General features: G+C 42.9%; 1 protein-coding gene across 1 annotated transcript in view; it reads left to right on the top strand.

Annotated features, from left to right (window-relative positions):
- The window catches only part of LOC121596896 (ras-GEF domain-containing family member 1B-like), a 46,116-nt gene extending 22,191 nt beyond the window's left edge, over positions 1-23,925 (top strand). Inside the window, exons 4-11 of the mRNA XM_041922262.1 lie at positions 6,161-6,286; positions 6,499-6,695; positions 6,958-7,081; positions 7,161-7,481; positions 7,589-7,732; positions 11,351-11,664; positions 11,968-12,131; positions 22,632-23,925. Coding sequence (XP_041778196.1) covers positions 6,161-6,286; positions 6,499-6,695; positions 6,958-7,081; positions 7,161-7,481; positions 7,589-7,732; positions 11,351-11,664; positions 11,968-12,131; positions 22,632-22,702 — 1,461 coding nt within the window. The 3' untranslated portion in view covers positions 22,703-23,925. The remainder of the gene's footprint in view (positions 1-6,160; positions 6,287-6,498; positions 6,696-6,957; positions 7,082-7,160; positions 7,482-7,588; positions 7,733-11,350; positions 11,665-11,967; positions 12,132-22,631) is intronic.
- The last annotated feature ends 391 nt before the right edge of the window (positions 23,926-24,316 follow it).

Genomic DNA, 24,316 nt, shown 5'->3' with positions numbered 1-24,316 from the left:
CATTCCACCACCTACCCCCACACCACGAGCAACTCCACCGGACACGCCCAGCTCGGGCGGCCTGCTTCTCTTCTGTCCAGCTCATGCCGAATTGATTAAATATTCTACTAATTCTCAACTTTCGCGCTACTGAATCTTTAACTTTCCGCTTCGGCCTTTAATACCTTGCCCAAACAGAAATCCACTCATCCTTCATTCCCCCTGCTGGGGGAAACCCGACTTTGGGTTGTGGTCCTACCCCTGAACGATGCCACCCCACCCCAGTTCCAATTTGGGCCATATTTTCCATCCGAATTTCGGAAGAAACTAAGCCATATCAAAAGCAAATCCGAGTATGAAACTTTTCCCATTAAGGCTCATTCGGCATAATACTGTTCCGTCAGCCGCAGGTCGGTAGACGCACGGCCCCAAATGCACCTTACCTTACACCGGGGGGAGAGGCTTTCCCGGGGCTTACCCGTGTCCAACGGGACCAAACTACGATAAAATATCAGCATTATCACTCATCTGAAGTTAATGCCACCGAGAAAGGAAGGGAAAAAACACGCCCGCACACACACACACACACACAAAGCGCCCCTAACACACACCACGAAGCCCGGCGGCGTCTACGGTGGTGACCGTCAGCGCCGTTCAGTTCACACTTTCCCAGCAGGAAATGGAAAGCCCACAGACGGTGGGAGCGAAAATAGGATTTTCCCAATTAATATCTGCTATTTCGGTATTCTATTTTGCTACGCACGGAAGGAAACCAATATCGATGTTCCGATATTGTAAGCATTCCCGGTGCTTCCCATTGTGTGTACGTCCGGTGGGTATGCGCGGCTGTGTGTGGCTGAATCCGGCTTTCGACTTCTCTTCGACGGAAATCCAATTTCACCAAGTTGTCAGCAGTTTCTTTTCGCCCTCCCAGACAGGGTCTTTCTCACTTTCTGCTGTATGGATACACAGTCCGTTCAATACAGTTGCTGGTTGCCGGCTCACCACCACACACCATATTGGAACCGAACGGTTAAGCCTGCCCGGGGGTCAAACTCAACTTCCCGTAGGTTTCGGGCGAAGAAAAAAAAAGCGTGTGCCGCTGGAATGTTGCCCCGAAGGCAGATTCTTAAGATTTATTTGACAGAGAAGAAAACACGGTTTGCTTTCTGTGGTTTGTTTTTTCGCTTCAGCAAGGTCGGTCCCTCGCCGGTCTTTTGCTCCCGACCGTCCCGTGCGATCATGAATAAGGTATGTACAACGTTTGCTTACATGCCCCTGTAAGCACGGTACATTCCCGCATGTCTTTAGCTTTTTGACGGCCGACAACCTCATGACACATTCATTACATACACCTCTCTTTAACACACACACGCAGACACATAAACAGCACGTACCGGAAGATGAGGTAGACTTTTTGTTTTCTAGTTAAATCTCTCTTGCTCGTAACTTTCCGAGCTGGCCCATCCCTCCCAGTGAAACAATGGAAAGTAAGCGAAGGTGTGCGCTGCACGGCGGGGAGCTTACGAATGCGATTACATTGCGGTTTCGGAATGAAGCAGCATTACATTCATATTTCATACCGATATCCATCCCGTGCCAGACACTCAAGCCCAACCCACCAAATGGGAAGCAATTGGAATCGTGGGGAAGAAAACGCTACAAGCCCCAGGACAGCTCCGGCTGCCGAACGTAAGGACGTCGATGACAGACGGGCCCCGTTCTTTGCAAGTCATAGATTTTCGATCTCTAAATACATATTTATTATGGTGTCGGAAGGAGGATATGGGGAGCGAGAATACAACACAGAATGATCCATCCTGGGGAGGCAGAATGGGGAAGCAGTGATCCATCCAGTGAGCAGTACCAGCTACCAAACAGCAACACACTCCACTACGCTCTTGAACTTCAAATCAAATCCATGATTGATGACACGTGAGTGAACCGTTCTGCTACAACAGCTCTCAAAGAGCTGAGGAGTCTTTTTTTGCCGCACGGCATTCCCGTCAGCCATTAGCTTCGCGCGTTCACAGCATGTCCCATCTCGGCGGGACCGATGATGACTCTGTCATTTACTAGACATTTCAAACACAATCGCACCGAAATGGGGCATAGTGGTAAAGAGAGTGGTCATAAACGGTGATGAATTGATGGGCGAAGAGAATGGCCATAAGCGACGCTATATAATTGTTGCAAGCAATGTTTTAGTCACAGTTGAAATTATAGCAAAGAAATTATCGTACAATTTTTATATTCAAAATTTACTATTTTGTATGATGACACATTTGTATGATGTGTTGTACATGATTTCAGCTGCCAAGTATCACACTCCATGTAAAAAAGCTGTCTGATATCGTAAAAGCCCCCATTAGCAGTAGCCTTTCACGGTCCTAAGTCTACGTAAGCCATGAGAGCTCAGGCTACACGGTGCTGGAAGCCGAGGCGGGCATGTCGTTCTAAGTTCTTGGAATTCTTCTTAGGAAAAGTTCTTAGGAATTTTAATAATTAGGAGATTGATTTAAATACATGTTAGTAAGTATACCATTAACGCAAAGTCTGGTCCTTCCAAAATATGAGGCACAACTGAATATAAACAACAAATTCAGATTTCATAACATTTTGCGCGTGTGATCATCCTGTAACTTTTTTCTTTTGTGATCCTGTTATATCTTGTGATTTATTTTTTAACACTTACAAATGGACAAATTTATGCCAAAAATATTTGTATGATCATTTAAAAATATAAATTAATATAGATATTTTAATATATAAAATGCTCTCTGCAAAGTATTTTTGCTTTGTTTTTATCGAAGCGAAATCGAAAAAAGATTTTTAAATACTCCATGCACATCTACCATGCATACAAATATATTACATTTAATAAATACGCCTAGCCAGCCGTAACACTCCATTCTTGCTGATTAAATATCAAGACCACCCACTGCTACACGAGTTTTCCCCATGGTTCACGCAGCTCATTCGCGCTACCCCCCCCCCCCTCTCCCCTCTGGAATGTTTACCGGATGGACACCATTTCCGAACACCTACCCCCAGCAAAGCGCATTACTCAGTTCGCTCTCGTTCGCAGTGTCCGAAGGTCCGGAGCGTAAAGAGTATCGATACAGTTACAGTACGAGCCCAGTCCGTACGTTTGCCGACATTCTTGCGCCGGCAACGAGCTTATAGCTGTCAGGAAATCAATTTCATCGACGTAATTCCCAGCATCCCCGTGATCCCAGCAGGAGCAGCTAGCGAAGCCATTGTTGTTGGCAGCGATATTTTCTTCCCTTTCTCCAATCGCCCCGGCGGTGGCGTCAATAGACGATCTGATTAAAATTGAAATGGATTCCACGTCGAGACCGGTTTACGTTTTTTTTTCACTTTTCTGGTTCGAAAAGGGACAGAACCGATTGTCTCTGAGCGTTTCATCGCTGATGGATTTTATTTCCATCTCCATTAGCGGGTCCCTTCGGTGCTGTGAACCCGCCGAGACACCCGGCATTTGGGTAGATGTAATTAAATTTTCCACTCTCCGAACCCGACGGCACACATCCGGTCGGTGAATGTTTCACGCACAAATGCGCCACAAACATTGAATCTTGATTCCATTTCGAGCACTTCAATTAGAAAGCAACCGAACGAAGGAGCTGGCTCGAACGCAACACAGCAACCCCAAGAATACACACGCCAGACACACGAGCCAACTGACGGACGACTGGATGTTTCCCATCGTTTCTCATCGCTCTGCTTTGGGTAACGGTTATGATTCATCTAAAAACCCATCAAAAATGGCCAGCCAAACCGCTCGACCGCTCGAGCGTTCCGGCGAACGATGTGGGCGCCTTGATGGTTATTTGTTCGCAGTTAATGTAGTAGAAACGGGCAAAGGAAGCTCACCGTTTGCGCAAGGGTTGTTCCTTTCTGCTGGCTTACGCTCTCGTTCGCCAACCTTCGCCTTGGTGACCCAAAAAATGTGCACACAGTTTGCTGCGCTTACTCTAGCGTAAACTGGACACGAGCGGCGCAAAACTTTCGCCAAACGCGCTCAACCATCAGCCATCGACCTGCGTGCGGAGCAGTGGACGAGTTTTAATATCTGTTTAATTCGAACCACATCGTCATGCGGGAAATAAATAACGTAGTTTTATGCTTCAAAACTGAGCAAGTCCTAGGGTAATCTACCGGAGGATGGATATTTACGTATCCCGCATGGTTTTTGGTGAGGAAATGTTTCGCAGCAAGGATTAATTTATTGCTCTATGCGTTGTTCAAATTCATGAGATGTTGGTAATAATTAAAATTATTACACGGGATAAAAGGTTCGGTGACGATACGGCCGTCCTTCTATGGTACAACTAAGGGACGAGACGGTTACCTATTAAATGGTATGGATTTGGTGATACACGCTGCAGTGGTTTATAATTTATTTGACATTTTGAAGAGCAATGCGTGCGTGATAGGAATGTAATTTGTATTCGTTGATCTACAGAAAGGTAGAACTTTTTTTTACCTTGCAGTGCATTTGAAGTTTTGTGAAGCAATTCAATAATGTCTTAGATGAATGGATGTCATAATGATAAATGGTGTCCACCATCTTGTACTGCTCAAAAACTCGAAAGTTTGGGCTTTGGCAATGTACTAGTTCAAAGTTTCATGTGATACTTAACAGAGCGAACCTACATAATTTAAATTGACAATGATCTGATGTTTTCTCTAGCTATCAATCACGTGGTTGACGATACGAAAATATTATTCCATGCCGATGATATAAAGCTGTTCAAAAATATAGAAAATTGTGCTCGTGCTCAGTCAAAATTTAATTGTGTTTATGAATGATGGTGTTCTTAACGATATGACACTGTCCATAGACACATGTAAAGTTATAAATTTTTCTCGTAAACTACGTCCTATTACACATGACTACAACATACATAATAAAAAAAATAGAAAGATAACAAGTTGTTCGAGTTCTCGGTATTCTCTTCGGCGAGAAACTCACATCTGATGACCACTATCTGAACAGTGTAAATAAAACGCTAGAAATGCAAATAAAATGCTAAAATGCTTTTCTGATTAGACAAGCAAGCTAATTCAGCGAACCTGTGTGTATAAAGAACATATTCATCGCTTCAGTGAGACCGATGCTCGAACTCAATTGCGTCATATGGCGTCCCAATTTTCGAGGCAGGATAGATAACATTGAATCACTGCAAAGACGTTTCATTCGATTAGTCCTTCGACATCTTCGTTGGCTCGGTGAGATGCCAAGTTATCATACTAGTTGCTTTTCGTTAAGAACATCCTCATTGACATTTGTGGCAATAATGTTTACAGATGACATTGATGCTGGAAATCTGCTGGCAAATATTAACATTAATAAGAATGAAAGGATTATTCGTTCTGGTTCTGGTTACGCCGACCATGGACCGATTGCTAGTATGAGTAGAAAATTTAATAAACAATCTTCTTCTTCTTCTTCTTCTTCTTCTTTGGCACAACAACTGTTGTCGGTCTAGGCCTACCTGTATCACTAATGGGCTCGGCTTTCAGTGACTTATTTATTACCATAGCAGGATAGTCAGTCCTACGTATGGAGGCACAGCAATGTGGGGCTTGAACCTATAACAGACATGTTGTTCAGTCGTACGAGTTGACGATTGTACCACTAGACCGGCCCATGAAATAAGTAAACATTACCAGTCAATTTTCATTAAAGTGTTCCAAAGCTCCAATTTCCATCATATAAAGTTCACTTTACGTCAAGAGAAACAATCAAGAAAGTGTCCCAAAATTATGAGAACACCTGGAAAACTCTGTAATACGTTGCATTATTTTATTGCTTATGATTACTTACTGGAAAATATACCAAGCCAAATTACAACGCTTTTAAAGAAAGCTATTATTATCGACGTTTTCATAACATTCAGTTCCGCATATCATGCGTACACATCATGAGCAGAGCAAGCCACAATACAAAGACTGCCATTTCTTCGGAAAGGCAAAAATACACCACAACTTCCCTTTCCAAAGCCCATTCAACCAGTACACTCTCACAGGTTCAAACCATCAACTTCATAATCGTTTGCTTTCTTTTCCACCCTCTTGTGCACGAACCCTCCGGACCGATAAACAACTTCACTGGCCACGTGAATCAACCCCACGAACCGATCGAAACGAGCAGCAGCAGCACAGCCAGGGCAGTCTCGGCACGGGCGGGGTGATGTACGGTAATGGAACCATTGTTTCCGGTCCGCTGGAATCGCTAATAGATTTACTGATGCCCGGCAACGTGGAAGAATTCGATCAGGTAAGAGAAGCAAGCAGCAACAGCATCCTGTCCCTTTTCATCCACGGCCCCACGGTAGCGTGCATCCAGTGCAGCAGACAAACTTGCGTCATTGTTCGCGCGTGGAAATCTAATTGTGCGTCATTTGCATTTTCCTCTTTTATTAATTCGCTTCTCTTACCCTCTCTCTCTCTCTCTCTATCTGTGTATTTCTCTCCACACGTCAAACACAGGAGTACGTCTTTTCGTTCCTGCTGTCGGCCAGATTTTTCATCCGCTCGTTCGAGCTGCTCGGAAAGCTGCTGGAATCGATACCGGAGCCGGAACCGCTCGAGCGCATTGTGCCGCTGCTCGGCGTCTGGACGCGCATGTTCCCGTACGACTTTCGCGACGAGCGCATGATGAATCACGTCAAACATATCGTAGCTAGGTACGTGCCCCGGTACGTCCCGGTCTAAAGAAAGGGGGGCCAGCCCCTCGGGTGGGTTCAGCTGATTTGATGATTGATAATACCCATCGCTCACCGAATTAACTAGCCCGCTTTTTGCCTGTTCGGACCTTCCCTTGCCGGTCTGCGTCGCTTGTTTTTATATCTGTCGCTGTGTACTTTTTCCTAATTAACGATACTTTCCTACCCCAATCTCTCTCTTTCTCTTTCTGTCTCTACTCATTCGCATTGCTTGACCGTGCAGATGTGCGGACACCAAGCTTGCCAACGTGGTGCCCCAACTACTGTGTGCCTTGCTGGCTCGACTTACCGAGCTGGAAAACCACGAGGAAGAGCTCAGAAGCTATCAATCAACTGCAGACAATAAGGTAGGTAGGACGCCGTATGCCGCGCATTTGGCGCATCGCGTGACGTTCTTTGACGCTTCTCGCCGCGGTCGTTCCGCAGACTGAATCGATCAGCTGGCCGACAGCAACGCAGCTCGCCCAGCTGCTGTGCCGCATCGAGCGTAAGCTCGCGAAACACGTCGGCCCGGAGGAATTTGTGCAGTGCAGCCCCAACCTGCTGAAGGACCCGAACCGGGAGGACTTTACACCGAAACCGATGTCGGCGGGTCCATCCGGCGGTGGTGGTGGTGGTGGTGGTGGAGTCGGTTCCGGTGCGGGCGGACACGCAACCTCGCTCGATGGCAAGAAGACCTGCAATCTGGAAAGCTACCTGGAATGGTCGGCCCGGTTGCGGTTGCTGGTGGCGAACGAGATACTGAAGGTATGGATTGATTGATATTTTCATAGTCATGCTTATTGATTAGAATTTGTGTTTTCTAACATTACTCTCTCATTCACACACACACTCTGTCTTCATCTCCTCATTAGTGTCGAAATATTCAAGATCGCAACAAACAGTTCGAGCTGTGGAGTGGCGCTGCCCAGTACTGTCTGCTCGTCGGGAACTACAATAGCGCAACTGCGATTCTGGAATCGTTTGATCTGCCTCCGGTCGCTCGGCTGCAAGTTACGGTAGGCGAATGAATAATGTTATCGACAGAATAGTGACCATTTCGAGCATATGTTATGAAATTTCTGGTGTGTAGCTTTTGATGGTGGCAAATATTGGTGTTTCTAATCCGATGCTGTTCTCTTAGTCTAGTCTTTTTTTATATTATTTTATTTTACTTTCATTTATTTCTTTTCTTTCGTCAATCTTTGAGTTCGACCATTTTTGCTATTAAGTTAAACTATATTTCAGTTAAAAAGAGTAGTTTTTTTTTGGAATAAAGTAAAAATTTCTTATGCAAAAATTGAAAAAAGGTCTTTAATATGACACAAAGTGATTGTACATGTTTATAAATTAGTTTTGTAACCTGAAATTTTCAGAAAATTTCAGTACAGATATTCGTCAACTGGGTTGTATTTTACGTACCTAGTTGATAGTCGCTTTCGAAAAAATATTAATATGAAACCGTCAAACTGATCATACTTATTGGCTGAAATAGTGCGACAAAAACATCTTAAATACCTAACGTTACAAAACTGTTTTGGATAATTTCTAACCTTCAAGAATTGCGAGTTATAAATCAATATATGTTAGTTCATTCACTCGCTCCCCCTAAACACAATAATGCTCCATCTCCCTTCCCAGTTCAATCGCTAGAATCGCGTACAATCTATCTGCAAAGCGATAAGCATTATTGTCGCATTAAACTTCTTGTACCAACCGGAGCCCATAATCCCTGCCAAGCGCATTAATGAATCCCACACCCAACGGCGAGAAGGGGGGAAATGTAATCCAATCAAACCGGCGGAAACCACGCAATTGTTCCTAGTGCCAACCCAGTGCCACTCGAAAGGAGGAAATCACTCAAACAGATTATGCTTTCCGCAAACCGCGTACGATGAATGGTGCCATAAAAATTAATTAAACGCAAAACGCATCAGCCTAGAAATTGCGATCGTACTGCAATAGAGGAAGCAGGAAAGGAAGAGTGGGTACTAGGGCTCGGTTGAAAAATCACTTCCCTTTACGAATGGTGCCCGGGGAGGTCACGCTGGTGCTATAATTTACAATCAATTGCAAAGAACACTCGACTGTGCAATGGCGAAGACTGGTGAAGGCTTGTGAACTGGGATGAAGTTAGGGAACGCAATCCAGCGCAGCAATCCATTTGCTCTTCGGTGGGGTTGGTTATCTGTTTTTTTTTTTAAGGCGACCACTTCTCAGAAAACGACCACCGTGTGGTAAGAATGAAAGTTAGAAAAGTGCACTTGAGCCGAAAGTATAGTGATCCGGTTCGCTGGCTTCCCGTTCACGTCCATTGCATTTGGAACGGTTGGGCATACATTGTGTTTGCACTTTTTCTCTCCACTGCGCTGGATGGATAGTGGCGAGAGGATGCATGTATCCTCGTACACGCAATGTATGTGCGGTGCTGCTGCAACCGGATATTGGAAAGCTTTGGACTTTTTTTTTTATTCACGCCAGCAACAAAGCAAAAACAAACACTCGCACATAACTGCATTTGAAACAAAAGGTAAACTATAGACAGAAAAAAAATAAATCAACAAGATTACATCCCAGTGAACCGTTGCAATGGAATGGAGAGCTATACGATCGGTAACAAGCTTTCCAGAATCCGGCGAAACCAATCAGCAAATAAACAGAACAACAACAAAAAAAAGCTAACGCCCAATATTCCGTTGCAACGTGCAGCGTATGCTGATCTATTGGTTTGCTCGGCAGCTCGGCAACGCAAACGCTCTTTTCTTTCATGCAAACATCAAAGCATAAAAGCGATCTGGACAAAACAGGAGAAGGGCGGTAGAAGCCATGAAAATCCAATAATGCTAAAACAACTCTATTTTGTTAGCGTTGAACTTTTTTACCGGAACGAGGACTCGCTCGTTTATTGGGCAATTGTCGATAGGCGTTTAAAGGTATAATTTTTGTGTTGCTGTGAAGGAATGTTGTAACAAAGCTAGAGCATTTTTTTATGATACAACTTCGCCCCATTGTTTTTATTTCTTGTTTTTAGTATTGGTTTAATTTTCAAAATTAGATTAGATCAAAAGTAAATATCTAAAATTTTAACTTCGAGTAGCTCGCTGGTTTTTTAGATTAATTAAATGTTTTGTTCATTTCAATTGAACTGAAGCAATCGGCACACCAATCTATTTTTAAGTGGATTCCTGTTGTTCAACACACGGTGTTTACAACCTCAGAGATTGCGATATTCTAGTTACAAATTGTTCTTCCATCTACGTATCATTCATCCATTGTATTTCGACACATTTAAAATCCATTTTTCAACATTCCTTAACAAATGCTTCTCTTTGACCGAATGCTCTCTATTTTTTATCACGAATTTTAATTATCATTTCTACAACCATCATTGCAAGATTACGAGAATCTTGACGGGTTTAACTAACTCTTTAAAAAAGCTGTCAATCGTGATTATCTAGAATGATTATAGGTTTCAAGGAGCACCTTACCATTCTGCTACAATGTGTATTCAAATTCATCCCGTTCAATGGTATACATCACTCTTTCATTAATAATGAATTAAATTTCAATCCCTTTCAGACTAAAAATAATTATTTCACTGAAAATCATTACTGAACCCTTTCATGATGTCCTCCTTTCTGCGAAAAACAAGCTCCTTATGACTACGTCATTATAAATTCAATATCGAACTCATAAAATTGCTTTTCAAACATTGTAATCATTGGTGCAGCAATGTCTGTGATGTGTTTTAACATAACGTTCTGATTGATTTTTTTAAAAATACAAAATGATTGAATACACTGTTAATTAAACCTACTTTGTACCATAATTGCTTCTGTTTTCACACGAAAAATGTAGTAAAACAATTTGCTACATTTAACGCTATGCCGGTCGTGCAACTTTTTCTGTAGCATTTTTTATTTTACAAATTGGAACATTTTTGTAATAACTTTTCCCCCCGTCCGAGTTGATTACTTCCAAACAAAAAAGAGCATCACACCCATTTTCGTGATCCATTTAAAATCACTATCAATAAAACCAAAATATAAGGAACAAAAAGCGGTTCTTAACATCCTATGCCCGGTAGAATATAAAAGAAAAACCATCACACCCAGCACCGTGTTAAACGTCAAGGGTGACACTTAAACTGTCCACCGCCAGCCACCAGTGTGCGTTGGAAGTGGCGCTGAAAAGCTCTCACACTTCAAACCACTATCAACCGCCGGGCAGAATCACGACCGTTCACGAGCAGCTGGAGCTAAAAACAGTTCGAACGAAAAAAGAAAAGCTCCAAAAGCACTCGATAACCCCACAAAAGCCCCATCCGTTGGCAGGATCGACTGACAAGTTTCAATTAACCGGGACAAATTAGTTTCATTTTCTTCCATCAACGCCACGCCCTAAGGTCAGCCCCAGCGCGGGTAACAACCGGGCAACTGACGTCAGCCTCCCTTGGTTCAGTCTTAATGCAGCGTTTTAACGTACTTTTTGCCTCTCTCTCTCTCGCTCTCTCTCGCTCTCTCTCTCTCTCTCTCTTTCTCTCTCTCTTTCTCTCTTCGATTTTTCTTCTTTTCCCGTTATTTTCTTTTCATTGTTGGGCGCTTGTTTTATGCCGCTGCTATTTATGCGCCGGACAGTGGAGCAAGCTGTCATCGACAACGAGCCAACAGCTGGACTGTATGCAGCGGCACGCCGAGGGTTGCGGTAGCCTCTGGAGCAAACAAACGGAACAGCACGGCAATGGTAGCAGTTGCGGCGATGGACGCCGATCCATTCTGCAGCCATCGTTAGCAGCAGGATCCTCCAAACCATCCACAGCGGGCAGCTCGGCAGCGGCCGCAACCGGAAGCGGTGGCGTAACCAGATCAAGCTCGAACGAATGGGTCGTGATTCCGGTTTTTGTCGACATCATCAAGCTCGCACTGAAGGCACGGGAAGATTGCTGTGTAAGGTGAGCACAGTGCTACCGTCCACACGCAGGCATACCTGTAAACATTGAACCCCCGCTATCCACACATACGACTCGAAATGTCACAGGTCGTTGCAAATCGATGGCCAGGCAACATACAGAATAGCTCTTCGACAGTCGAAATTACTCACATTCATGTTCCATCATCAGGGGATTGCCAGAAGCTGTTTACCATTGTGTGCTATTTATCTTAAGCTTCCCTTCTCCCTCATCTCTACCATTATTCTCTTACTTTTTTTTTTTGTTCAACAACAACATTACACACACACACAACTCTTCCCACAGGCTTCCGAATGGACACATAAACATGACAGCGTTCGATCGATTGGCGGCCATCGTCGGAGCATTTACCAAGCACATGATCCAGGTCAATCAAACGCTACCGGACGTCGGACAGTACGCGACACTCTGTCAGTTCATGCAGAGCTGTAAGCTCCTCAACGAAACAGGTGAGCAGCTGTGTTTGTTTGTTTGTCATTCTCTCTTTTATTTGTTTTTACCGCCCACCGCACCCAATGTGTGTATGTGTGTGTCTGCCTCGTGCGATAGTAAAGCTATGATGCTCTGAATCGAACCAAATGACAAATTGTGTGGGAATTCTCGGGAAGTGTATGTACATGTGATCTTGCTGCTATTTTTGTAAATTAATACCATGGACAGTCCCTAATGTCAAAGAACATCAACCATCACTTTATCAGCGAGAGAGGTCCTGTTTCTCATTTTTTTGTTTTTCCTCTCTTGCTCACACTCATCTCAATTTCCATGTAATTGAACGCCGATGGCTTCCGGTTGCGCCCGGTGTGTCGTATGTGGTTGTGTGTGGGCGGATGGTAGAAAAACTCGTTTTATGTCATTATAATATTAAATGGCAGCTTCATCGAACAACGATTGTGTTAACGTTCAATGAAGCGTAATTGAATGATGTTATTTTCGCTTTCATATATGCTTAAATGAATTTCACGATGCTTTTTCCATGAGTGAACAACCAGGCGTCTCCATCAGTTTGCCTTTCTTGCGTCATTTCATCAAATATGGTCAATGAATGAGCTCAAACAGACATACAGTTTTGGTTTTGAAAACAACACATTGTCATGTACTTAAAATAAAATCAATAAACGATAGAAAGTATGGTACAAAAGATTTCAATTGAATGTTACAATGAACCACCAGGCTTCTCCATCATATGTTTTACATATTTTCATCGTAACCGTCGTTTAAACACTACATAATTGGTTGAAAGTAAGTGCTTGAATATGGATTTTTATTTAGATTTTTTAATTTTATTTTATTTAGATATCAAAAGCATAGAATTTTTGGTATAATAATTCATAAATAATTATAATAATAATTAGGATTTATTTTTGTGTAATGGGCAAAGTTTAGAATTAGGGACAATACTGCAATTTTTTGAGAGTTTTCTAGCATTTCATTCTTTATCAACGGTCAGTCCAAATTCGGAGACAAACCTATCCAACATTGAATAGCATGCAAATAACATTAACATTTAATAATATTTTTATTAGAATATTCAATGCACCTGGCGCACAAAGTACCAGGCTTCCAGGATGTAGTTGAATACTCTTTTTAAATCCCATTGATTTTAATGCACATTTTTTTTACCAATACCTTTTAAAGAGCCACTTTGCTGAGCACAAATTGTACCACCATAACCCCTAATCTAAATAGCATCCAATTTGATAAACTCTCCCACCACAAAGTCCCTAAATCAACTCTTTCATCTATCGCACAAGCAGCTATTTAATCGACCGTTTGATCTTCAACCACTTTTCCAACGCACTTCTAAAGCACACTAAAACATCCTCGAACAAACAAGCGCTTCGTTGGCTGTCAGTACTTATTGTGTGTTGTACCTACTCTCCCTAAAAACCCCCCGCATTAAAAGCTACCCGTGCGCATAGCAGTGTGGTTGGAGCCACTATTTTATGACGCTCCAGAAGAAGGAGGAAAAAGCACAGCAAAAGCCAGCAAATCGAACAAAAAATCCCCATATCTGGTTTTTTGCTACCGGTAACCGCAAAATGGCTACAACAAAGCAAAAACATAAATCACTGGCCAAACCTCGGCCCGACATCGACACGACAAGCCACCCGTAAAAGCGACCGTTTAGTGTGCGCATACAAATTGAATGTGTCCTACCACGTGTCCACCTCTTGCTTGCTGGCGTTCTTAATCTGCTGGCGAAGCGCTTAAAAATCCACGCTCGATACTAGCATGTTCTGTGAGCGTGTGTATCAGAGGTATGCGCCACCGCAAAGAAAGAAAAAAACATGCCTCAAAATATGAACCTCATTCAGACAACAACGCCCAAACTGAACAATCGCGAGAAGCGAAAAAAATACCTCACATCGACAAATAATCGCATCCGAGAGCGTTCGATTCCGTCTGTCTTTGGCATCCGGATTGCGTCCAAGCACACACACACACACATATTTTATCAATTCATATGCATTTACCGATGATGTTTGCGCCATCCACTAGATGGCAACGGCCAGTGAAGATCCAGTACTTCGAATAGCATGTGCCTGTTTGTATAGCCTCGCGACCGTGGGTTCGGACAAAAATTGCCATGTTCTGCAGACCGCAAAGTAAACCCCCTGGCCCGCGACGGTCGTGTGCATGTTATTTATTTTTTTATTTTCTTGTCCAAAACAGCTGCCATGGTTTTTCTTTTACCTTCCCCGGAATAGTTTTCGACTCAGTCTCTTGCTCTCTATCTCCCGCACGTTTATTTGTGCTGTAAACAGGTCCAAAAAAAACTAGCGGTGGTAGGAAAATTCGTTTAGATTCAACATCATGCCGGCCAAAAACTGTAGAACAGTGTGCTTTTTTGCAAGAAAGGGAAAATCGGATAAAAAAGGCCGACCAAAATGTGAAAGCAGAAGCGAACACACGAGCTGGGTGCGATAAAAGATACTGCCATTTGTTTGACAGAAGGAATAAAAAACAACAACAGCCAGCTACTTCCCACCGACTGGGCCACATCCGGCACATATTTACCTAAGCTCATGAATAAGTCCAACCGTTACCCACGGGGACAGTTGAACGTTTCCAAGAGTATCGCAGTGCCGAGCGCGGGACGGCGAGTTTACGGGATTTTCACGTTCAACGCGCGCGCAAAAATCATGAAAATGTGCAAGAAAATATCACAAGCCTGTTCTCCCATCCCCAATCGGCAGCGCCTCTCTATTGCTTTGGGATTTGTCACGAACGCGGGCGCTTCCTGCGCGGAGGTGTTCAATGTTTGGGAATTTAACACCATGCTCCCCATTCACACCTCAATTCGGCTGCCCGGCGGGGTGGGGAGAGCGAGGAGAAAGCGGCACCGCGAGCAGAATTGCTGATCCTTCGAGGATGAAACAGCCACCTGCATCGTGTGCATATGCATTTTTCAGCAGCAACGGCAACCAGCGCCCGAGCAGCTTACCAGCTATCCCACCCCAGGGAATGCCAACAGAGAGCAGCAATGGTGTCACTACACGGACAGTGACCATGGCTCGCCAAAACCCAGCGATACCATCTCGCTTAGAAACCGATACACCGTCCATTGGGCGAAACCGGCGCACTCTGACCGTATGAGTCCCCAACGTTTCGAATTTCGAAGATGTGCAACCACGTATCGACAGAAAACAAAACCCGTGCCCGACCGTGCCTACCGGACCTGGTGCTGAACTTGTGCGAAACACTTTTGCGGAAAAGCACGTCGACCTGCTGGTGCTGGTGCTGGGAGGGGGGGGGGGGGAATGAAATTTGATCCCCGTTTGCAACCGAATTGGATTTTAATTCCCCTTTCTATGGTTAAATATTTGCAGAACCCACTGGCTAACGGGCAGCAGCGTTGCACACCGTTCGTTCCGGTGCGACTGTTCTTGTAATGGAATCATTCGAACCGCAAGGGGACGCGTTTCCAATCGAACGTGTAACAAGTTTCACTAACAGTGGTATAGGAAACTACCGGAGCCTTTAGACTAATTTGTTTATACTCTTTGCTACTTCGAATGTTACATATTGATTACATTGAATTGAATTTAATTCATTTGGTTGGGCCACACAAGGTGACACATAATCTCGTATGCGAATACAAGCATATGCGATGTGAGACATTTGCCATGTTTAATACAATATTAAAATGTTTTAATTTTTGATATTCAACAATCTGACATACATTTATTAAATATAAGTTTTATGGCTCTTAACTAACAATGAAACAATTAGTGTTAAATTACGCTTCCATAATTTCTTTAAAGTAGTAATTTTTAGATTTTTTTTTGCAATAAAAGAGCAAATATCAATTGAAATATCAATTGAAAATGTAAAGGTCAAACCAAAAAATATTGATTTAATACTCTTATATTCTTCTTCTTTGGCACAACAACCGCTGACGGTCAAGGCCTGCCAAGTACCCACTAGTGAAGAGAGCTTGGTTTTCAGTGACTTATTGTTACCATAGTAGGATAGTCAGTCCTACGTATGGGGGCACGGTCTATTCGGGACTTGAACCCATGACGGGCATGTTGTTACGTCGTACGAGTTGACGACTGTACCACCAGACTCTTATATAGCATTTGAAATAACTCACAAACGCCCAGAGGATACTCATTCATATAATTATCCCTTTGACAATCTCACGATTTTTTTTTAAATACACAAACCCATAATGAAATGGCGAAAAGTTAATAGAAAATAACGTTGGCCCTTTCCGCAAACAGTTGCTTTACACAAAAGATAAAGAGACAAATGTGTCATTATTATCGTTTTATCTCACTCCCCCTCGAAACGGACGTTTGAATGACGATATAATTGTTTATTGACAGAAGATCTTCAAACCCGTCTTTCTTCAAATCTTGCACTTTTCCTCAGGATTTTCGGTTTATCCTGACTGAGTGAGTCGAATGCAAAAGCACCCTTCAATATTCAGATTTAGCATTTACAATACGCTTAACAGTTTGGTTTCATAAAAATAGCTTTCCAAAAGCGGAGTATTTTGCGTATGAAATTTCAAATGCTGTGGACTAATGAGTTAAAAAGAAAAATGTATAATGGCTCTTCTTATAACTAATTGAATTTATTCTAATAATTCAATTCTTACAAAACGCTCGTTTTGAGGCAAGACACTTTCGATCAAAAACTGCAATAATATTTTTCAAAAATGTTAACTAACTTGTTATACTTTGAATCATTCATTTATGTTCTGTATTGCTTATAAAAGCTATAGCTTTTCATCATTGTTTCTTAGGCGATGTTTTTCTTCAAGTTTCTATTCTTGTTTGCAGTATCATCGCGATCATGCCGGCCTTTACAGGCTTTCGAGACTTATGGCTGGATAGTCACTCCTTGATATTTCCATTATCAAAATACATTTCCAACGAAGAAACAATTGACTATTATTAATACTTTGAGCGCTGGCATTCTGTACTGGCTTTCTGCGGAGTACACAGAACAAGATATTTTTTCTTTCTTTATTTTTATAGAGACCTTGAGCTGGTTGGCATCATTCGCCACTTAGTGCAAGATAAGAGAGTGGTGAGAGCGTTTCGTTGGCTTACGATCGTTCATTTTCTTTCTGATCCTCAGAGACGATGTAGTTTCTACAATCTGCACACTCTCTGTCTTCCCACTGCATAACGTTCTGCTGAGAGTGGCTGTTGGATCAAGGAGTGAGAATCATTTACAAACTACCGGGCGGCTCCATTAGTATCGGATTTAAAAAGAAAAAAAAATATCCTAAGCACGATGAATACTTTTACCGCTAGTCTAATATCAAAGTATTTAGCTGAACTTCAAGCACCTCAAAAAGAGTATGATGAAAGTTGTAAATTTACTTGAAGCAGTTACCTCGCAAATCTCCGTTATCCTCTGCCTCTAAAAACATGCTTTAAAACATAAAGCAACATAAAAGCTCCATCTTTAATCATATTGCAAATGATTAACATTCTCGCTTAACCTGTCCAATCTCCCACACTGACACCACACCAAACATCATCGACACTTTAAGGACAAATAACCAAAAAAAAAACTAAACCAGCATGGATTATGGCCACATAAAGCAAAACTATCACATACCAAAGTGCTTGAGCAGCTGCTCACCCAGTGTCACCGACTTTCAACCGAATGCTTCGATATGAATGTTCTCCTTCTCACTGTCCCCATCATCGCACACCAAGTTTCCCATCGCTCGCTGTGGAATTCCAATAAAAACTTCAAACTAAAAGCGGCACAACAATACCGGAGTAAGGTTCGCTCGTTCCCTCGTTCGCTCGGTACAGTCGCACCGAAGTGAGCAAGCGTCTTAGCTGAATGGGCACACATTCTTTTCACTTCCCTCCCCGTCGGTTCTCGCAAGCAGCCGGCATTTCCGGCGTTTAAGCAAAGCTTCCAGGACGAGCAGCATTCCGCGCCAAATAGTTAATAAGATCTATCAGTGGCAGCGCCACAGCTGGAAGTATTTCTTTGAACTGCATTGATCCGGAGGTGGCAGTGGCTTTGGGAAATCCTTTCTCTAGCGCCCTCGGCAAATTCTGCACAGCTTAACTCGCTGTACCGTAATGTTGCTGTCTGTGCTAGCCATGCTAATAACCCTAACAGATGCGGGGAGGTAAAAATATCAATATTAAATAAATTATAATTCATACGTTTCAATTGTTCCCAAATTTCGACGCGCTTGCATCCACGTGCTGACGTACTGGCTGGAGTTTGCAAGTAAAAACGAAACACGGTCAAAGAAGAAATAAAATAATGCTAGTATTTTACTACCTTTTTTTGTGCACCGCTCGAACACACCTCGTGCATTTAAAAAATGCAAATACAATCCCTTTTGCAACTACAACCAACACACATACACACGATGGACGCGGACGGGTAGAAGAAGTTTGCATAATAAAACGCGAACAAATTTCACCCAGACAATATGCATCATCCATGATGAACCTTGCTGTTGTTTCTTTTTGGTTCGGTCCCGTCCGTTCATCACATTGCTAGCCAAATCGAGTTAAATGAATAGAATGGGAAGTGAGAAAACGAGGGAGAAAATAACAGCATTCCTCACACCCGACCGAAAACCAAAATAAAAAGGGAACGTTGTATCAAAATTAGAATAATCAACGGAGTACGAGAAACATGCGATCCGAGGGGAAACATAAACACAAAACAAAGCAAAAACCGCGACAGAGGTGAAACAGACAGAGAGGGAGAAAAAAAAGGAGCACCTCAATATGGAAAGTGCAATAAAAGTGAAATAAAATTAACTAGCATCTTTCGGCCACGGGTACCGCATTAAATTAACATCCAAGCGTAAGCATGCACTTTCAACACCAACCAGCATTTGGTCGTATTTTTTTCACCCTCTCTCACCAAAATGGATGATGCTCGGGGTCTGCAAATGGTTTCTACACTATGCATTTGTGAGTGAGTGCTATAACCCCTTCCTTCCTTTCTATGTGTGTTTCTGTTTTTCCACTGTTTAATTTAGTTTTGGTTTTATAGACATCTTGCTGTGTGTGTATTTTTTTACATTTAATGCGTTAGACGGAGTGTAAAACCCCCGTAAGATACCTTTCAATTATGGGGGGCAAAATTCTTGTAAGTGCGCCCTCGTTTCAAAGCAAAACTTTACATCTCTTTCATTATGCTTTGAACCATTGCAGCTTAGCCATAACGTTGGAAATGGAAATGATGGCTACGGCGATGGTTTTAGTGTAATACCCCTTTTTTCATTCAAAGAAAATGAACATCACTGACCATTACATCTCTTCTGCCTTTTGACACAATTGTGCTTGTAAAACAGAGCACATAAACTATAATTAATGTGCGCTTTACCAGATTCATCAAAGAGCAGACCAAAGACTCACGATTCCCATTGTGTTAATCCTACAAGTGTCTAAAATAGTCCTAGCCCGGCCTTGGTTGCTGCACCTAATAACAAAGCTTAATGTTTTAAGTACAATTGATATCCTATATTGGTTCGTTAAAGAGGCCGATTTCAAACTCGAAAATAAAATACAAAAAAAACCTATTGCAGAGGCATTCTGGAATTGTTAAACACTTGAATAAATTGGTCTGAAGTTGTTATCTCCCTTTTGATACTTTTTCGATACTTTATTGGATCGCAGGGGATCGCATTTCATTATCGTTCATAACCGACCTTGGGGTATCTTTTGATGGTAAGATCTCTTTTAACTCGCACACTGGGTAGCTTGATAGAAAGGCAATGAAGAACTTGGGTTTTCTCCGTAACATCACAGCTGACTGTTTTAATCCCTTATGCCTCAAGACGCACTACAGAAGTATAGTGCGCTCTACGCTCGAATATGCCAGTGTGGTTCAGCATCCCACTAGTAATATTATGATAAATAGAATTCAAATGTGTTCAGACAACATTCAAATGTTCTTCAAATATTTTTTTTTCCGTGGACCGGCTACTTCCATACCACCATACAAAGTACGGTGTCTATTACTGGGCCTTGACCCATTCGAATGCCGACGAAATAAAGCATAAGCTATTTTCGCTTCTTCTCGAAATCAATTGTCCCAACTTATCAGCTAAGATATCTGTCCATGCGCCTTTGCAATCGCTCCGTGCCAGAGATCCATTATTGGAGCCTTTCACGATTCTAGTCAGCATTTTTATATGCAATTTTAGATGGAGTTGGTGGCTGAAATCATGTAAACACTCCAAACAAATCTTCACACAAAACTAGCCTGTGATTTTCAGTCTAGATTATTTTAGCCTCAAAGTAATCCACTTAGACAGCTGCTCGAATGCAAACAGAGGACAGGCTGTAATTTCAGCCGACGAACTTAACACGGAAAGGGCCCCAGTGATTCGACGCTGGTACTCGACGTACTTGTTAAGGCCAAAACAATCCTTTTCTTGTCAGTGTGCATCACTTTAATTCGTATTTTCCTCACTTCGATTTTAATATGTCTCTTCCTTTCGTTCACGTCTTGCTGCGATGGCTGTCACGCATCCGTCTTTACTATAACAGTTTTACAGCTTTTATTCTCTCTCACTCTGTGATATGATCTGTTCCATTAGTTTATTAGATTAATCTTAGCTTTTTCATGTTGTTAAACCAAAAGGCAGACTTAAATAACGAAATAAATAAATAAATAAATAAATAAATAAATAAATAAATAAGTTCTATTGCAATTAACTAAGCTACCAAACAAAATCGATACTATACTAAATAAGTCAACACCTTTTTAGTATCAATTGCATGTCATATTTCTGCGCAAATACCGGTTTCAAGTGGTATTTTTGAAACACTATTCTCCTTTTAAATGTAAATATCTCACAGCAAAAGCCTTCGAACGCAATTTCAAAGAAGCTGAGCCACCAATTTCTTCTGCAACATTGATACAATCGATAATGAAAGTAGCAAACAATAATGTAATGCAAAATGAAGTCAACAAGAACTTAAAAAAAAAAACAAAAACCTTCCTTTTTCGTTCAATTGCACACTGCGGTTGGTGGTGCACCAACGCACAAATTCCAACCAGAAGCTTTTACACTGCTAGCGACGAAGGAGAACGGGCGCTTTCAGAAACAGCTAACGAAACTAATCAAAGTTGGTATAATCGCAACTTTGATCCGATGCCATCGGATCGGTTTCTCTTCAATCAAACCCACACACACGCACACACAAAAAACCGCCAAAGCAGAATGATGAAGGAACCAAGGATCATCGCCGGCCACAAGCCTGACCAATGCTGCAGATTGCTTGAAGTTGTGATTATCTGATAAATGGACTTTGCTCCACTTCTTTTGTCGCTCCCCTCATTTCTCCTCCCTCACTGAGTGACATGACCGTGCCTGGCGGTCCGTGCCGTTGCCGTGTCGCTTTTTGTCTTTTATCCAACTCCAAGTCGGATGCTGCCTCCTGTCCGTGCTCCCCAGTCCAAGATATTGTCACTTTTATCTATGCTTTAATCTTCGGGACAGTGGATGAAAAGCGGGTCGAAAAGCACCGGGCGAGGGATGCTGCAGTTAGAAAACTATCAATCTTTTCCCATCCATCTTCCACCTGCTCGGAATGCAACTAGCCCGATGGCAGGGCTTTTTTTTGTTACACTCTTCGAGATGAACTATCATGCTTTTGTTTTTCATCGCATTATTTTTGGTCTCTTTCGCTCTCTCTTTCTCGCTCCCCGGCCATACTGCAATCGAACATACAACCGCAAGCTCTGTGCTTTTCCCAACCGCAAGCTTAATTTAATTTTACGTAAACCGAGATAAAAACACAACCACACAAGGGACAATAATGCTAGTAGGCGAGCTGCGTCCTGTAGCTTTGACTATTCATTTTTAAGTTTGCACACACACGAAAACTGAAGAAGAAATTGCAATCCCTTTCCTTTTGTGATCCATTTTACGTCCACAGACGTTCTTACTGGGTGCGTTTTTTTTTGGACAAGAAGAATGTTACCGTCCGGGCAATGTGCTAGAACAGTTAATAAAAATGCCATTCCAAGACACTCCCAGCCATAGCGTGAGCGTTGCCCTCGCAACGATGTGGATAATAATGACGTGGTCCATCCGAGCCCGAGTCCTGTGCACACGGTGCTGCTCTTTCAGCGAATGATTTCCGGGAAGAATAATGTGCTCCGGCTGGCCGAGCTGCCCGAGCTACCATTGAAGTGCATTGCAAGGCTGCAGTGACGCTCAAGCAGCGGCGGCAGTGCAATGTTTGGCATTCGCAACCCCATTCAAGTGTGCCGAGGTCCGGCTTCTTTTCCGAGGGGTGTGGGGGGTTATCTCTCGCTCACTTCGATTTGAATTACTTCCTCTGCAGCGTACTCCGCTTCCTTCGTAATAGGCGAACGGTTGAATGGTCATCGCCTCGAGGGACGGTACAAAACTGGTACTTTTCTTCACTTATTAATAATATTTTCTGCCCTCTTCTGTGTCTTTTTTTTTGTGTGCCCTTTTGCAGAGCTTATGCTGGCATCGTTCGAATGTGAAGCACCGACGCCGGCCGAGAAGGAATTGTACGACGTTGCATAGCATTTGCTTGTGGTGGTGCTGCTCCCGCTGCTGCTCTTCTGCCAGCCCTCGATGGAAGCCCGCACGTTCCAGCTATTTCCCAAGGACAAGGAACTCCTACTGCTCCTGGTGTTTCTATTGCTGCCGCCACCGCCGCCGTCTGTCCTTCATCACTGCAGCGAGTATGATTGTTGCACCGGAAAAAGCCATTCTCTGCAAGTGGATTGCAATTCGATTGGCAATCGGGACGGATATCGGGTGCATCAACGCGGCTGCACAATTGCATCGAATGCTCACTTCCGCCGACTGCTGGTGTCCTAGCTGGACCGTCGTCATCATCATCGCCCGTGCGCTCCAAACGGGCCGAGGAGGAGGGCATGTATCCATACATCATTGAGGTTTATTAGGGTTTCGGTGTTTTTCTTTATTTTTCGCCGTCTTCTTTTTGCTTTCGCACACATACACACACACACACACACACACACACCGGACACTGCGAGCTGTGCGAAACAAAGGGAAATAAAATTTTATTTCCAATTACCCATAAAACAAAATCTTTCTTCATCGATGCAGAGGAACAAAAACCTGGATAGAAACAAGCGTACACACACAGCATAGTAGAGTTTGTGTCTGTGCCTGGCAGTAAGTCTGTAGGGTATAAAAATTGTAAAAAAAAATAGCTAACGATAAGAAGGTGTGTGGAGCAGGTGGGGGGGGGGGGGGGGTGGAGAGTAGAAAAGAGCAAAACGGGAAGTGATAAACGGATGAGCGGTTGTTTCCAAGTCAGTGAAACGGATGATTGTCTTCGGCGTGAGTAAAAGTATGTTATCCGACAGCGATCCCAATCGAAAAGCTTGCAAACACCAAAGCGAAAAAAGCGTTACAACGCGCATCCCAACACACACAATCCCTAGCCGATCGTTGATTTTACTCCCGGTGTCGTTTTTTTTTATCTGTATCATTACACAGTTTATTGTAGCTGCAGCTGGACATAGCGCCGGCACTGTTTTATCATTTTCTCCCGTTCGTTCGATTTATAGCGCGAAAAGAAAAACAAAAGCGAAAACAAAGCTCACACTCTGGTGTAGTTCCAAAGTGCAACAAGCACACGTTCGCACACACAGGCGTAAGGGTGGAAACAGTTTCACGGATAGATTCACTAACGATGTCACACGAATGCAAACAACAACAACAAAAAAAGATAGCAATGATTAAAGAAAATTTATCGTTTTATCGAAAACACTCACACACGCAAAGTGTATAAATCGTTTAATTGGTTTCCTCCCCCTTGGGGCGCTCCAACCAACGGGTCGCAATATCCGTAAGCCTTGTGGCCTATCGGTTGGTGTGCCAGTTAATGGTGCTGGTGGCAGGTTGGTAAGCGTTACGTTTGCAGAAATTGTGGGTAAGTATGATGAAAATTAAATTCATGCTTTAAAGGATTTGCTTACAGGATATTCCCGTACATCCGATCACATCCGAATGGATTCATCAAAATCAGTAATTACGGCAGTTGTTTCTTCTTCTTCTTCTTCTTTGGCTCAACAACCGATGCCGGTCAAGGCCTGCCAACCCACTTGTGGGGTTGGCTTTCAGTGACTTATGTTGCAGTTGTTTACAGTTAATCAAAAAATA

The sequence above is a fragment of the Anopheles merus genome, chromosome 3R (assembly GCF_017562075.2).
Source record: "Anopheles merus strain MAF chromosome 3R, AmerM5.1, whole genome shotgun sequence".
NCBI classification, from domain to species: Eukaryota; Metazoa; Arthropoda; class Insecta; order Diptera; family Culicidae; genus Anopheles; species Anopheles merus.
The sequence above is the reverse complement of the archived record's forward strand: the minus strand, read 5'-3'. Positions and strand labels throughout refer to the sequence as shown.